General features: G+C 51.5%; 6 protein-coding genes across 6 annotated transcripts; 3 read left to right on the forward strand and 3 right to left on the reverse strand.

The window, feature by feature from the left end:
• Nucleotides 1-932: 932 nt before the first annotated feature.
• ALTATR162_LOCUS10051 (uncharacterized protein) lies at nucleotides 933-2471 on the forward strand (the record flags this gene model as incomplete). The annotated part of the gene is made up of 1 exon (XM_043317687.1): nucleotides 933-2471. The coding sequence occupies one exon, from the start codon at nucleotides 933-935 to the stop codon at nucleotides 2469-2471; it is 1539 nt and encodes a 512-aa protein (XP_043173622.1).
• A 1869-nt stretch (nucleotides 2472-4340) lies between these two features.
• ALTATR162_LOCUS10052 (uncharacterized protein) lies at nucleotides 4341-7328 on the reverse strand (the record flags this gene model as incomplete). Its single annotated transcript, XM_043317688.1, has 1 exon — nucleotides 4341-7328. One exon carries the CDS (start codon nucleotides 7326-7328, stop codon nucleotides 4341-4343), a length of 2988 nt encoding a protein of 995 aa, XP_043173623.1.
• A 328-nt stretch (nucleotides 7329-7656) lies between these two features.
• ALTATR162_LOCUS10053 (uncharacterized protein) lies at nucleotides 7657-8301 on the forward strand (the record flags this gene model as incomplete). The annotated part of the gene is made up of 1 exon (XM_043317689.1): nucleotides 7657-8301. One exon carries the CDS (start codon nucleotides 7657-7659, stop codon nucleotides 8299-8301), a length of 645 nt encoding a protein of 214 aa, XP_043173624.1.
• A 1347-nt stretch (nucleotides 8302-9648) lies between these two features.
• Nucleotides 9649-11085, forward strand: ALTATR162_LOCUS10054 (uncharacterized protein; the record flags this gene model as incomplete). Its single annotated transcript, XM_043317690.1, has 2 exons — nucleotides 9649-10139; nucleotides 10203-11085. 2 exons carry the CDS (start codon nucleotides 9649-9651, stop codon nucleotides 11083-11085), a joined length of 1374 nt encoding a protein of 457 aa, XP_043173625.1.
• A 1466-nt stretch (nucleotides 11086-12551) lies between these two features.
• ALTATR162_LOCUS10055 (uncharacterized protein) lies at nucleotides 12552-14149 on the reverse strand (the record flags this gene model as incomplete). The annotated part of the gene is made up of 3 exons (XM_043317691.1): nucleotides 12552-13209; nucleotides 13261-13985; nucleotides 14045-14149. 3 exons carry the CDS (start codon nucleotides 14147-14149, stop codon nucleotides 12552-12554), a joined length of 1488 nt encoding a protein of 495 aa, XP_043173626.1.
• Nucleotides 14150-14517: 368 nt separating this feature from the next.
• ALTATR162_LOCUS10056 (uncharacterized protein) lies at nucleotides 14518-16171 on the reverse strand (the record flags this gene model as incomplete). Its single annotated transcript, XM_043317692.1, has 4 exons — nucleotides 14518-14655; nucleotides 14704-15947; nucleotides 15996-16083; nucleotides 16136-16171. 4 exons carry the CDS (start codon nucleotides 16169-16171, stop codon nucleotides 14518-14520), a joined length of 1506 nt encoding a protein of 501 aa, XP_043173627.1.
• Between the last annotated feature and the right edge of the window lie 263 nt (nucleotides 16172-16434).

Here is a 16434-nt window from a genome sequence, read left to right on the forward strand (position 1 = left end):
CAGTGAACACGAGCGGATGATGTTATTGGGACTGGGATGTGGGAAATTTCGCACACAAGGCCCGTTTGGATGACGGCATGCGACGGCCACTGCAGCGAGCGCGACGCTGCATTATCGCCGAGTTGTGCGATGCAGGACAGCAATGCTTTGGCATGAGTAGACATCGAGGGTCCGATTCAAAGGGGCCTTCTAAAGACAGATTTCAGACGCACACAGCCACGGACATGCCGTATTAGTCGCTAGCCAGGTGCGCCTCTTGTACTTGCATCTCGCAACCTCCCCTTTTGGGGCTAATGCTAGTCAGCTTGGGTGCATTAGACACCCGCTTTTCCGTCTGAAGCTCCAAGCCAGTCGCTGCTGGATGCAACACCAGAGGCTGCATCAGGCCTTGGCACGGGACTGCTGCAAAGTCGCCGGGCCCATGGCGTTCAGATTCCACTGCGAGCTGCGACGGTATTGTTTCAGAAAGCCGTGACGGTGATCGCAATTCGACGTTAACCTTTGACCGCCATCGACTCCCCACCCCAATTGGCACCGGCGGCAGGGTAACAGAGCGCGCTTGTTGTTGTTGGGCGTCTTCGGTTCGGCAGCTTAATCAACAGGTGCTTGCTGGGATCAGCCGTCCTTTGGCGTGAAGGTCCACTAACACTCCTGCACAACCTCGCCCGCCGCCCACTCGCAACCCAGAGCCTCCGTCGATACATCATCACTGCGGACCCACGGGCGGAGCACACAAGAGATCGCCGCCCACTGCTACGAGCCCGCCAGCGGTACCACGGAACTCTAACTACTTCACCTTGAGAATCTTGTCCCCTTGCCTTACCTGACCCTCCCCCGGCGGCACCTGTTAGCCGTCCTCACGTCGTTGTCGTCGTCGCCTCAGTCGCTCCTTTCACCGGCACCCATAGCTTCTGGCTGCAATTGTCGTCAACATGTCTAGCAACAATGTGACTGCGAGTACGTTGTCTCCTTCTATTATTTCTCAGAGTCCTGAAGCCGCTCCTTCCTCTGCATCTGCTCCTGCTCCTGCTGCGTCGTCTGCTCCTCCAGCCTCTGCCCCATCTTCAGATCCGCCCTCGTCAGATCCTCCTTCGCCGTCTGTAACACCCTCCGCAGCACCTGCGCCCACTGAGGCTTCTTCTGCTCCCGCGCCGTCTTCCAATCCGCCAGAAAACACTCCTTCAAGTCCCCCACCGGCTTCTAACACGCCTTCAGCGGACGCGCCCTCTTCAGAGGCTCCTGCACCCGCCTCGAGCGCTGCTCCCTCAAGCGCTGCTCCCGCTCCCTCAAGTGAGCCCGCGGCACCATCAAGCCAGGCGCCGCCGCCGCCTGCATCTTCAGCACCCGCGCCAGCCTCATCAACCTCACAAGCACCTCCTCCAGCGCAGTCGAGCGCACCACCGCCAGCACAATCGTCAGCAGCGCCGCCTCCCCCAGCGACTACCAGCAATCCGCCGCCTGCCGCTACAAGCGTCATCACTGCTCCATCGGCGCCTCCATCCACCCAAGTCTTCACCTCTGTCACCGTCGTAACCTCTACCCCGACAGGAGAAGGACAGACACCGCAAATCGTCACTGTAACAGCAACCTTCTCGCGCACTGACGTTGCCGCTGCGCCAACCAATGCTGCATCTTCCACTGGTACAGGCGCTGCGGATCCTTCCAACACTGACTCCACTCAGCTGCAGAATGCGCAAAAGGAGAACTCTGGCGGCTTAGGCACTGGTGGTAAGACTGCCATTGCTGTCGTCATTCCCGTTGTAGTTGTCGCTCTGCTAGTACTGGGAGGCATCTTCTTCTGGCGGAAACGTAAGCAGCGCAAGAGCGCCGAGGACGAACGCCGCAAAGAGGTCGAGGAGTATGGCTTCAACCCCAACCACGACCCTACGCTACCTGCTGTCGGCGGATTGCAAATGGCCGAAGACGACAGCGGTTACCGAGGCTGGGGCAACACTACCACCAGCTCTAACCGCAAGATGTCGACCACCCTCACCTCTGGCATGACCTACTCGGACAGCAACAGCAACCCTGGTGGCTACGCCAGCCCACACTCTCCCACAAACGGTGCCTACTCCGACGCTCACTCTAACGACCCGCTCGTAGACGGTCGTCGCCAGACCATGGACTCGGACGGCATCGGCGCACTTGGTGTTGTCAACGGCGCTGCAGCATCCAACTCTGCCAACAACCAGGCCGGTGTACACCGTGGACCTTCCAATGCCTCTTCGTCGTACTCGGCAGCCAATCACTCCGACAACTCAGGCGACTACCCTGGCATGGCCAATGGCCACCCACAGGAGTACTACCAAAACCAAGAGTACTACCAGAACGGGCCATACGCTGCAAACGACCCATATGCTGGCAACCAACAGCCAATAATAAGAGATGTGTCAGCACGACGCAATACAAGGATAGAAAACCCAAGTGTCTTCCCCCAACAAGGGAACTCTGGCATCGCACAAAACTTCTAGTCTTGCGCTCGATTGCTACCGTAATTATTCATCCATCGCTACCTGTATATTGCGACTCTATCGTTTATCCATCTCCTTCAGCTCTTAGTCGACATATATCCAAACGGAGGCGTTCATCGGGTGGTCATCAATCCATTTTTGCATTGTATCTTGATCTTGGCTTTTGGTAGTGCTGTATGCACATGCGAGCGCATCTGAATGGATGTCGGCATACACTTCCGTACGCCCCACTCCTCGCGACGGTGTTTTCTTCGGGAGATGCGGAAGCGGACACGCCGATACAAGCAGGTGGTACGACATCGAAAGACCCTGCAAACTGAGGCTGCAGGGTTGCAGTTCATGTTCGGCAAGATACATGTTGTGTGTCGAGCACAACACACAAGAGTACAAGCGACTTTGAATTTGCACCAGCGCAGCATGTATATCTCAATGCACGTCGATTTGTCGGCAAAGATTCAAGAGACGAGAAAATCATCTTCTTGGATTCGTGTGAGATGATGTATGCTGGCAGCTTTTTTATTATCACCATCTTCTATCATTTTGATGCTGGGTTCTCGGAGGATTTGACGCTTTCTCACGCGAACAACATATCACTCTTGTAATTATCCAACGTCTTTCTATATCACCATCTTTTGTACCTATTTTACAACCCGTACGCCAACTTCTTAGGCAACCCCTTTTCCTTACATGTTCGGGTCTACAGACGATACTACAGGTTTCTACCTTGGAGGCAGACAGAAATAGAATGAAATCGAATTTTGCATAATGCTCTTCTTGCTCTGACTCTTCTGATGGTGTTTCCACTAACACAGCCAGTATTGGACTAGACACGAGCACGACGCTCATCAATCCGCAGCATACCCATAGATCTATGAACCCGTGTTCGATGGTACTTGATCCGGTGGTAGTGTTGTACCTTACTCAATCGCTTGTATGCCATTGGTATACGCGTCCGTATGACGGTCTGTTTTTTGATGATCTAGATCTCCCTGCGGGGAGCGGAACGACAAGAATGTTGAGAAAGCCTGGTTTGCTCCAATGGGTGGTTAGTATACAGTAGTCAGATAGGTAGCATGCATGCATGCGACTGCAGTGTAGATCTTCCCTACCCCGCGGCGAACATCCTTCCGAACCGTACCAGGAAAACAAAAGAGACGATTAATTATCCTCAGGCCACCAGATGGCAGAGAGACGTAGCTTCTTCTCCAAAAAAAACGGTGTATTCAGCTACTTGTCACCTTTCTTTTTTTTCTCTTTTTTTCCCAGTCTGGACAAGTCAAGCGAGAGCTGAACGCGTTGGACGCGGGGCTCGGCAATTCTGCGAGTTGTCGACGAACGAGGTTCGAGTCCTTTCGTGTCATTGTGGGGTTCCATGGTGGAGTTTGGTTGACAAACGGCTTGATTCTTTAGCTACCCGTTCAGTCTAGATTTTTCACTGGTTGCGTGTCATATTTTATGGTTACAAAATGCAGCTAGATTACTTGGCGTGTGTAATATTAGCAAAATGACGATGAACTAGAGTTTGTTTCGTGGCGAATACCAAAACGCGTATTGGCTGGTTTGTTGAGAACGTTATACATGGAGTAGAATGTGTCTAGATGTAAGGAAAATGATTATCCTGCTACAAAACACCGATGTGTTGAAATAAAAGATGTAAATGAAACGGGCTATAATGCGGCTGTTCTGACGTCGTAGTGCAATGAGAGAGAATGATAGTGTGGAGGTAAGTCCAAGGTCGAGGGGAAGAGCTACCCGATGAAAGGCTTCTAGCTTCTTCATCACACGCGCTTAGATAGCATTTGGAATAAGACTTGTGGACTACACACGTCCAATTGACATTGTATACACTATAGGCCATCTAAAATCTCATCACTCCAAGTCACCCCCACTCCTGGGTTTGGCGAGATTGAACCTAGCCCTCTTCCGCGTAGTAGCGGGTTTGCTAGAATCCATAGTTTTGACCTGGTTCTTGCCTATCATGCTCTTGAAGCCGAGGTCTGTGCTGAGTAGCTCGACCGGTTCCGATTCGACGTGATCATTGACGGCGAGTCCGGTAGGCTCGACAAGACCTAGCTGCTCCTGGAGTTTTCTGTATTGAACTTCGGGATCCTGTAGATTGGCTTGCGGTGGTCTCGGCTGGCTTCTAGGCATTTGAGGTGGTTCCGTTGGTTGCTCAGGTACCAAAGTACGCTTTGGAAGAACAGCCGATGAGCCAGGTTGGGTGGCAAAAGATTCTTCGTTCTGCACGGCTGCAGTCGCGTCAAGTTGGACTGGAGAAATATCGCTTCTTGTTGCTGCTTCGCCATCTGCGAGCTCGTCCCACCACCTGGATCGCTCTTCTTCAGCCTCTCGATTCGCTTTCTCCAGCGCACTCGCCTCTCTATGAAGTCTGTTCTCCTCCAATACGCCCATCAGCTTCTTCCGGTCCACTACTTTCGCGAAATGCCTTAGCAAATCAGGGTCTAATTCCTGTTCAGCGTCAAGATGCGGTATAGTATCGCCGATCCGGTCAACAAGTTGTGCTTTTGCATACCCTCGCAGCAAAACTCCCCATGTGAACTGGTCAGGATCGACACCCCTGCTTCGCATGATCTGAAAGACACGTTCTGCCGCTTGCACTTGACCCGTTTTAAAGAAAGCCTGCATAAAGATAGTCCAGCTGTAGATGTTGGGCTTTGCTGGGCCGTCCGTCATATCTTGAATGAGCTGAGATGCGTTTGCAAATTGCTGTTTTTGACAAAAGGCGAAGAGGAAAGCGTTCCAGATCATTGGATCTTGAACCACCGCATCAAATTCTGGATCTCCTCCTTCTTCCACGACCGACTTGAACTTGAGATAAAGGTTGTAGACTCGCGTATTGCTAATCGCCAACGCTGATCGGATCTCTGTTTGCAGCATAATGTACATCGCTACCGGTGGAGGGGTTAACAACATAGAGCCAAGAGCAGACGAATTTTGTGAGATGCTGGCTTTCCTTAGGTCTGGAGTTCCGTAGCCAATGAAGGACTGCAGTGGCGCTACTGAGAAATGTTCGGCATAGGACTGCCATAGCAAGGCTGAGGTACGTTCGACGTCCTCATCACCTTTGTGGCGTACCTGAAGGTAGTAGAGATAGTCTGCTGCTAGCCATGGGTCCTGGATATCTTTTGCTATATCGGCACAATGTTGTGCGAAAGTTTGGAAGAATGCTGGGTTGTCTTGCATGGTACATCCGTGAAGCATTATCGAGAAGGTGTGCTTGTCTGGCTGTATATCGTTGTTCTCCAAGGAATTGTATACCTTGAAGGCCGTAGCGTAGTCTCCGGCCTCCATAGCGTTGTGCATGACGACGTTGTAAAGAAGTATGTCCATCTTGATACCCAAGCGTACGATAGCAGCGACGACAACCGGGGTCTGATGAAAGTCTTGACTTGCACTCATACTCTTTCGCAGTATGACAGCGCACGTCCATCGGAGTCTTTTGCGCTCCACCATAACCTCCCAAGCTGTAGCCGTATGTCTGGCTGTGAGCAAGTCGAGACATTTCAATGCATACTGCACTTCGCCAGCCTGCCCAAACGCGGTTGCATAGTGCAGCACAGTGTCGAATCCCATGCGTGCCCTGTGTTTCACGAGACAGTCAAACACCTTCTTCAGGTCCTCCGTTGTGGCTAGCTCGACTAGGTTGTACAACAGGTCTTGAGAACAGACACCGATCCGGCCAGCTAATGACTTTTTGAAGACGTGCACGAATGCCGGGACAAATAGGCGCTTGTGTGCCTCTGGGTCGGCGCCCCAACTTTTGTTATCATACAGTCCTTGTGTATGGAGCTGAGCGAGATGACCGAGAGCATCCGCGATAGTTTCAGTCTTTCGGTTTCGCAAGAGTGGATCGTTGGCCAAAACTTGTGTGAAGGGTAAAGCACGGCCAGGTTGACGATCGAGGAGATAAATGAGCAACCGATGGGCGTAGGCTTTCCGTGTCGAAACATCAAGTGCTACCCAATTTCGCCACACTTGGTGCAGAGTTGAAGAGGTTCCAGGAGTACCAGGCGTAAAAAGTTTCCAACTCAACCGAACACATCGAGGATCATGTTTTATAGTGACTCTACGTGTGTGCCTTCGTAGAGATGGATAGAGTGATCGATCCAGTGCTGCAAATGCGTAATGAAGCCCACCATCAGCTGCCCTCGTCAGGTCTAGATGCGTTAAATCCCAGCGAATGAGATTTGTCACGCGCCGCGAAAGAGACCTGTATTGGCCTTGTGTCATGTGCCTTCTACTTGTAAACCAGGGGGGTAGTCTGGACAAGTAGTTGTAAAGTCGCGCTTCTTCTATGGAACGGGCCTTTGCCCGTGCTATGGCTCGTATAGGTCCGTTTTGAACAAGGGCCGACGGGGACGAAGAGCGAGTAGGTTGTACCCGGCGAGCTCGGCGTCGTGAGGACTTCTTTCCCTCAGCTACGCCTTGGTTGTTGGATGCGATCGTTGCATATGATCGGGCATATTGGCGAGTGAGATTCGATATCTCAGCATAAAGACGATTGGCAGAAACCGGACGGTCTGTTCCTATCCTCCAATGACCAGACGTCTGCAGAAGCTCCGTAGCAGAAGCGTCTTGTATGCGTTGCTTGCGACATGCTGTTCCAATCACCTGTCGGATCTCTGACATGCCTTCTTCACATTCCACCCGCGTGCCTTGCTCTACATGTTTTGCCGTCTTCTTCTCTTCTTGGTGGATTGTGTCGCTCCTTGCATGGCGTTGCCTGCTCCTTCTCGGTATAGATGACTCTGCAAAGACTCTCGGGGCGAGGAACGGAAGGATGGGGAGATCCGCACTGGCGATGAGGCTAGCATTGGGGACGCGGAACCGGGGCATGAGAAGGTGAAGGTTGTTTGGTCCTCATTGAGCCATGACGTGTTGACTCCAATGAAGCTGGTTGCGATGGCAAGTAACACGAAAACTTGAGAAAGTGCGTATTTGGTAGGAAACGCTAACCGGGGAAGATCTTGGACTCCCGAGCTGTTCTCCGCAAAACTCATGACAAGCACCACGACTCCAGCGACCACCTATCGTTCCCTTTATCCACTGCGCATAATCACAGAAGGATTATTGCGCATAAGACCACGTCACAACTAAGCTTTTGGCAACTCCTGACTGTACGAACAACCATACTTCGACTCGGCGCAACCCCAAAGTCCTCACCATGTCTTCACACGAAAAGCTATCAGCAGCCGCCAACGACCGGAAGTCACGCCTCGCACAACTCAAGTCGCTTAAGCGGAAACAAGAACAAATATCAGACGCGCCAGAAGCTGCCGACTCGCCATCCACTCAGCTTCAAACCGAGACATCGCAAGCTCTCACGCGCGCAGAGGAAGAGGAACCTTCAGTAGCAGCGACCTACCTCTCCGGCCGAAACTATGACGCGACAACGCGAAACGTCAAGTTGGGCTTCGACAACCTACCCATCGCTGACCCCACAAATACCTTGGAATACAAGGCAGAACAATTGGCACTCGAAACAAAGGCCCAACAAGACGCAGAGAAGGCAGATGATAAGGGACTGGATCTTTTCAAGTTACAGCCCAAAAAGCCAAACTGGGACCTGAAGAGGGATCTGGAGCAGAAGATGAAGGGACTGAATGTGCAGACAGACAACGCCATCGCGAAGTTGGTCCGAGAGAGAGTGGAAGCACAGAAGGCCATAAGAGAGAAGCAGCCGACGGACGGTAGTAACGGTGAGGAGGTGGGAATGGAGGGCAGTGAATTGGTCGAGGCAATGCATCTGAAAGAGCAAGAAGACGAGCGAGAAAGGAAAAGGGACGAGGAGGATGAAGACGTGAGCTGAGAGGGCATGGAAGACATTCGATCGATTTTGGAACAAGAGGCAAAATTCTTTGCCTCCGCGCATACGCTCGCGAATGCAGGATCTGCTCCAGGAGCGCAGATACGGAGGTATCAACATGTACGCCAACCAAGCAAGGCGGCAGCATAGCATGATACGCCAATCGAACCATAGGAGAGCAAATACGGATTGCTCTATGCAGTCCATCGAGGAATATCTAGGACCTAATGTCACGATGAAGCTACAATTATTTTCTACCTTCTGCTACGCCTCTCAACGTCAAAGTAGTTCAACCACGCGAACATCATCTGCCGAAAGCAACAAAAAGAATCACAAGTACGCGTACGTCTGATACACTGGTCTTCGTTTGCAGGATTTAAAAACAAAAACATACAACAGCGGGGATTCGCCAGTGGTCACCCACCTGACTACTAATCCGCCGGTATCTTGCTTAACTAGGGCTGAGCGGACGGGAAGCCGTGGTCTCAAGATCCTGTGGTCGTATGTGCTAGTTGGGACAAATTACGACGTTTTTATTCACTAGGAAAGCCTAAGCTTCCTCTACCATAACATGCTCATGTCGGCATCGCTTACTGTGCCCCCCGTACTCACATACCTCCCTGTTGGTGATGCCTGTGCCTGCCTCATGTGGCCTTGCTTCCTCCTTTGGAAATCGTAACCTCAAGCTACTCTTGACTCGCATATCTTCCTCTTACTGTCAACGACCTCTTTGTCGCACTTGTGGTAGTCATGTGAACTGATGTTGAATAGTGAACCCTCTACGACATCGAAGATATACGTGTTCCGCATCACGGCGTCTCCATGTTATTGGAGACGACAAAGGTCTCGAAGTCAGAGCCGTCGGTTTTAGTAATCGGACTGTTTAACAAATGCCTGAGTAGATCATGGAGTGTCAGCGTTGCATGTCTTACACAATTTTGCTTACTGTGCCATGGGCTCGAGTAAGCCGGATCACAGCGGCTCGGTATCTACAAATCAGTTCGCATCCTCTTGTGTACATACCGAGGAATTTACTGAGGTTACATAGTGGTTGTCTATTGTCAGATGCGTCTTGCTGCAGGCTTCCCCACGCGGCGGATCGGCTATTCTCACCCGCCTTGCCGTTCACGAATCGACCTCGGCATCTCCACGCGCCAAACGTGGTGCGGATGCGGGGACAACCGTCGCGCTACATACATTATCATGAAGCGCGTCTCTATATTGTTCAGTATATTCATCATTCAAGAGCCACCATAGTTTAAACGTGCTTCGCTTCCTTTGCACCATACTCGCTCTATCTCATTGCTAAAGTTCTCACACACCTTCCCTCTTTGCCTTATAACCGCCATCATGGTCGGCAAGAAGCAGCCCGTCTACGTCCTCGGCGTAGGCATGACCAAGTTCATCAAGCCTCGTGGCAAGGTGGACTACCCAGAGCTCGGTTTTGAAGCAGGTGTAAAAGCCATGCTCGACGCGCACATCAACTACGACGACGTCGACCAAGGTATCGCATGCTACTGCTATGGCGACTCGACTTGCGGTCAGCGCGTCTTCTACCAGTTCGGCATGACTGGCATTCCAGTATACAACGTGAACAACAACTGCTCAACCGGTTCGACCGGCTTATACATGGGACGGAACATGATCGCGCACGGAGCGGCTGATTGCGTGTTGGTTGTTGGCTTTGAGAAGATGTTCCCAGGAAGTCTGCAAAGTTTCTTCCAAGATCGCGCAAACCCGACAGGCACGACCAGCTTGATGATGAAGGAGACGAGAGGCATCACCAAGGCACCGGGTGCTGCCCAGATGTTTGGAAACGCTGGAAGAGAACACATGGAGAAGTGAGTTGAGACATGTCCTTCTTCGACCAAGCCACACTCCAATCATACTAACCACTCTAATAGATACGGCTCGGAACTCAAGGATTTCGCAGAGATCGGTCGAATCAACCACGCCCACTCCAAGAACAACCCTTACTCGCAATTCCAAGACGAATACACCCTCGATCAAGTCATGAATGCGCCCATGATCCACGAACCCCTCACAAAGCTGCAATGCTGCCCAACATCTGATGGAGCTGCTGCCACTGTCCTTGTCTCGCAGGAGTTCCTGGACAAGCGCCCCGAACTCAAGGATCAGGCCATCCTCATTGCTGGGCAAAGACTAGCCACCGACACACCATCACTGTTCAACCGCAGCGCAATTGAACTAGTAGGATACAGCATGAGCGAACTGGCCGCTCGCGAAGCACTCGAGGAGGCCAACGTATCACCAGACGATGTCAAGGTATGCGAGCTCCACGATTGCTTCTCTGCCAACGAGATGGTTACCATCGAAGCCCTGGGCCTGGCTCCCAAAGGCAAAGCCCACGAACTGATCCGCAAGGGCGGCATAACCTATGGCGGAAAGGTCGTCATCAACCCTTCGGGCGGTCTGATCTCCAAGGGCCATCCTCTCGGTGCCACGGGTCTTGCCCAATGCGCCGAACTCGTTTGGCACATGCGCGGCTGGGCAAACAACCGCTCAGTCAAGGACACCAGGGTTGCTTTGCAACACAACCTGGGTCTTGGAGGCGCGGTAGTCTGCACAGTATACAAGAGGCATGATGGAAGCGTTGCGACGGATAAGTCAGATGAGCAGATTGGTAAGATCACAGGACTAGGATACAACCCAGCGACTGTCGCAAAGGGATTCACAAAGGAACAAGTTGATGCTGTGAGGAGTAAGAAGGCGAGAAGTCAGTGGGCATTGCAAGATACGGAGCAAAAGGTTGAGGCTAGATTCTAGATGTGTATCGCTGTAACAGCAGTGACTTTTCTATGTAGCGTTCTTGATCACTTCTACCATGACTTGCGTTCTGCTCTTCTCCCTGATCAGCATATAATATAAGGGGGTGGGTGAGTACTTACCTCGCCCTGTTCAACCTCATGTTCCTCCACGGTTCTAATCCACCAAGCATATATCCACCCACCGATTTGAGAAATAAAGAAATAAATTGACTTACCTGCCAGCAGGTCTCAGAAGTTCATTCTCGAATCTAATGCCGCAGGAAAATCAATTTGGCGATTTAAACTCCTATAAAAGAAACCTCAGAGTCCTGTTCGACTGGTCCCAAGTTACTGATAAAAGAAACAAATTCACATCGACGCACAATGCAGAAACTAGTACTGTTCGGGATGGTATGTCGCTTTGCCCACTTGAAAAGGTCGCGGGAAGAGAAGGAGTGGGTGGCGGAAAAGAGATGCACGTCGATAAAGGGAGTGGGCGGTTTGGAGTAATGTAGCTCGGTATCGATGTTGTCGATGTTGATGATGACGATGTTCGTCATGCGAGAAAATTAGCTCGACTGTATTTTTATGATATTTTTCTGTATTTTTTGGAGGAACGAAGGAAGCAGATGGCGAGAGGGAGACCGACGTAGAACCTAGAATAAATCCTATGAAGCGGTTAGTCAGGACAACCGGATTATCATACAAGAGCGTAGTTATAGTGATAGTAGATGCCTAGTAGAGTCAGAGTGATGAATGTGAGAAGCAAATAGAGGCTGCAAGCTATATATCATGTGCGTGTGTTTGCTGGAAGCATGAATGAAAGGTTCACGTGCGCGTGGTCAGTGATTGCTTCTCAATCGACGCGTGACGAGAAACAACGAGAAGACCACAAGGGAGAGGCTTATCATGACACGGACGCATTTGCATGTGGTTTAGCGACAGCACCATGTATTCTATCCTTCCCTAATGAGTCCTATGAGCTTCGATTGTTTTTTGCAGCTTCGTACTATGCTGTAATTTTGATATATGTATACTTGCATGTCAAGTCATAAAGGTTTTTCTCCCACCCCAAGTTACGAAGCGGAAGAAACGGCAATATGTCTAGAGTGATTATTATAGTCTGGTATCTGGATTTATCTTTAAACCTTCAGCTTGCCTTATGCAAAAGAAGACTCGCAGTTTTGGGGACGCTTCTGGGTGGGTGTCACTCCGCTGTAGTATGCAAGACAAGGCAAAAACACAAACACACACACTCTACAGTAGAATAGAGTAGTAAGCAACTTCATTCAGACCCGCTACGATAGCCGCCCATAGGGTGCCATGTCCATTATGTTCAATCTCTGCTCAAAACTCAGGGTCCTCCATGATGATCCCAAAGCTACGACGGCGACGGATCAGAGTGATGTCGAAGCCGTCACCATTTCTGGAAGACCGGTAACTTCTCATATTTTCGCGTCCATCTCGCTCAGTAGCGGAAGCATTCTAGGCACCGCTCGCCACACCACGTATGTTGATGCCGCCTCCTCCGCTTCGCTCTGCAGATCCGCGGATGTTGATTCCTTCTTGGCTTCGGTTTCGTCCCTGACCGCGAATGTTGATGTCGCCGTCGCGCGTGATGCGATCTGCTAAACCGCGACGAGACCGTGCTGGTTCAGAGAAGTCGGTAACGTAAGGATCACGGTCATCACCCTTTAGGCGGCCAAACAACTCTTCGGAACTGTCGTCGTCGCGTGTGATCCTGTCAGCTAGTGATCGCTTCTGCTGCGGTAGCACAGGCTGTCCGTTCTTGGTCATGCGCGAAAGTAGCGATTCCCCTCCTCCCCGCGTCTTGGATACATCTATAGCATTTGACCGATGGTGATTGCCCATTGGTGAAGTGTCAACAAAGAAAGCGTCCTTCTGCCAACGTTCGCCACCCGCAGGGCCACCCTGACGATCATAGTTGGCACGGTCGTGTGTCCAACGATCCATACTAGGTTCACGTCGACGTCGGTTGTTGCGGCTGCGACTTCGGCTGCGGTACCGACGGCGACCTGCGTGCGTTTCGTTCTCTGCGAATCCGAAACGACCGTCGCCTTCTTCGTTAGAGGCAGGGGAGGCGCTGCGTCCTCGTAGACGACCGAAGCGTGGTTCGTGCGGACTGAGACTGTTAGCTTGCTAACCAACAAACGGAGGAGTTGTGCTGACGTACCTTCTTGAGCCTGGTCGGTAGGAGTCGACGTCTTGGCCTTGAGCATCGTTCTTGAGTCTACCAGAAGCTGACTGGCGACCTCCTCTGCCGCGACCCCGGTGGTCTCGTCCGTCGCGGTCCTCTCGAAAGTCTCGTCCGTTCCGGCGCGGGCCCCTCTGGTCAACGCCCGAATCGCCCATGGACTCGTCTCCACTATTCCTCCGCCTTGGCCGCTCCCTGGACCCCATATCCTCGTCGCCATAATCTAGAAAGTCTTTCTTTGGAGGTGCCTTCCGTCGGGGCTCCCTCTGGCGATTGCCAGCCACATCTGGGTTCCGCTGGTAGTAGTTACTTCGGGTGGCCGCGCCCCTCGGCTTCTGATCTCCAGCATTAGACTGCCTGACCATGAGGACACTGTTGGGCTTCTTCGAGTATGGCTTCGCTTTCCGGGCTTCTTGCATGGAGACGTTGCTGAAGTCACCATTGTCGGGGTGTGTGAGGATACTCAGGGCGAGCGCCGCATCTTCCTTGTTGTAGAACTCTAGGTTGACCGAGTTGTCATTCACCCAGCGCAGTTGTTTGACGCGCGGGTCTGACTGACAATGCTCCATAGCCCAGTATAGCGGATCGTTGGGGTCGAAGTCGCTCACGCCCTGGAGGTTGAGGGATTCCGGCCATGCTTCGTGTACGATGATATCCTCGGTATAAGCTGCGGGTACGCCTCGCTCTGGTTCCGCCGCGTTGTTCTATTGTGCGCAAGTCAGTCCATTGCGCCCTGTGTTGTGCAGCCTTGCGCAATGCTCACTTGGACAACCTGCTGTGGTTGCGACGGTTGGGCTACTGGTGCTATGTCTTCGCCTACGTCAATGTCAATATCGTAAGCGACATCGGTCATATCAGTGTCGTCCATGGTGGCGAGGTCCCGACAAGGAGGTTTCAGCAATTGAGTGAGGTTGTTGGTGGAAGTTCGAGAGCTGGAGAAGCGGCGCGCCGTAAGCTCCAAAGCGCGGGCGGGCACTAACGTGATCACGTGCAATGTTGGAGCGCCCGACAATACAATTGTTCGGGAGTGTGATCCACCACTAACGATAGTTTATATATCAAGATAACGGTGAAGATGAAACAAATGGAAGTCTGAATCAAGGACGTGCTTTCACGCTACAACAAGCCGGCTAAGCTTACACTCATTGTCCCTCAATGACAGCCAGGGTCACGTCACAGGTGGACGTCAGTGCATGTGTTCGAAACATATATCAACCTTGAGAACTAGCTAGTAACTCATGATTGCCCCTCTAGTGTGAAGGTGCCGGTCTTGGTAATCAAATACTCATTCACAGCGACATCCTTCCCAGACTCCTTGCCATAGCCGGATTGCTTGATGCCACCAAATGGCGACTCCGCAGCAGAAGAGTTACCCTGTAATAGATTAGTACAGGTTTTCTAGTGTATCAGTTCCTGGCATACCGTGTTCAGCCCGATCATACCAGCCTCCAGGTTCTCAAACAGTCTCCAAGTGCGATCAACGTTCTTTGTGAAGCAATAGGAAGCGAGACCCATACTGGTATCGTTGGCTTCCTTGACCGCTTCGTCTTCAGTGTCAAACTTGATGAATGTACTGATCGGGGCGAAAGCCTCTTCGTTGGCAATGTCCATGTCTGACGTAACGCCAGTAATGACAGTAGGTTCAAAGAAGTAGCCACCGTCTTTCTCGATCTTGTTACCACCCGTGTGGATTTTCGCGCCTTTTTTCTTCGCATCTTCAACAAGGGCAAGTGCTTTTTCGACACCTCTTGGGGTGGTCACTGGTCCCATTGTGGTCTTCTCATCTGAACCGTGACCGACAACGATCTTTTGCGTCTCTGCATTCCAGCGTTCCAGGAACTTTTCAAAAATACCAGATTGAACGTATATTCGATTCGCAGTGATACACGCTTGGCCCGCGTGTCGGTATTTCAATGCGAAGATCTGAGTCATAGCCTGCTCAATATTTGCATCATCGAAAATCAGAACAGGGCAGTTGCCTCCCAGCTCCAGTGTGACTTTCTTCAAGTTATCGGCACACATCTTGGCAACTAGCTTTCCAACGCGTGTAGAGCCTGTAAATGTGACTTTGCTCACAAGCGGATGTCGGCAGAGTGCTTCACTGAGTTCTGGTGTCTTATCGAGATCCGTGGTCAGGACATTCAAAGCGCCTTTGGGGAATCCAGCTTGTTGCGCGAGGTACGCAAGTGTAAGTATAGTAATTGGTGTCTCTGGGCTGGGCTTCACGATCATTGTACAACCCGCAGCCAACGCCGCGCCAGCTTTGCGAAGGACCATGGCGATGGGAAAGTTCCATGGTACCAAGGCGGCAGCAACACCGAGCGGCTGTTTGATTGTGAAGATGCGTCTGTTTGATAGTGCAGGAGTGAAGACACTGCCCTGAATACGTTCGGCCTCTCCAGCAAACCACCACGTGAAGCCTGTCGAGTAGTCGATCTCTCCATACGCCTCAGACATAGGTTTTCCGGTCTCGTACACAAGGATGGTCGCTATGTCGTCTCTGTTCTCCTTGATCAGAGCGTCCCATCGGTAGAGCATCTGCGCCCGTTGTCGGGGACTGATCTTCTTGTAGTTCTGGAAACATTCGTATGAGCTTTTGACAGCATCGTCTACATCGGATGCATCGTTAGTAGGACATTCGATCCACGGCTTCCCAGTTCCAGGGTCTAATTGCATGTCAGATCGCAGTCTTCAGGTGTGCTCCAATGACAGACCAACTACTTCGAATGTCTTTCCTGATTTTGCTCGTACCCAGTCGCCGTTCACAAAAGATAGGTTGTGGAGCAAATCCGGATTTTTGAGCTTGTGTATATCAGTACGAGATGAAAACGTTATCAAGTAAGTCTGTGCACACCTTGAATGGTAGTTGGTGTTTGCTGTCCGAGGCCATTTTGCTATTGATTTGGACCTTGTCCACGTATACTTATGACCTGGTAATTACTCGTATTGGAAGCTATGGATCAATAGCCGAACATAGTGAGCGCAAAGCAATGTGGTTTGGAGAGGACAAGTCGCGATGCTCGACCAGAAGGCGCGGCGATTCCGCGATCACTAACACATGCATTTCCAGAAACGAAAGCTTCCCCACCTTCCACCATATAGCCTACATGATTGACGCACTTACTAGTGAGTACCCCCGGCTATTCCAGGAAA

The sequence above is a fragment of the Alternaria atra genome, assembly GCF_907166805.1.
Source record: "Alternaria atra isolate CS162 genome assembly, contig: 32, whole genome shotgun sequence".
Taxonomy (NCBI): Eukaryota; Fungi; Ascomycota; class Dothideomycetes; order Pleosporales; family Pleosporaceae; genus Alternaria; species Alternaria atra.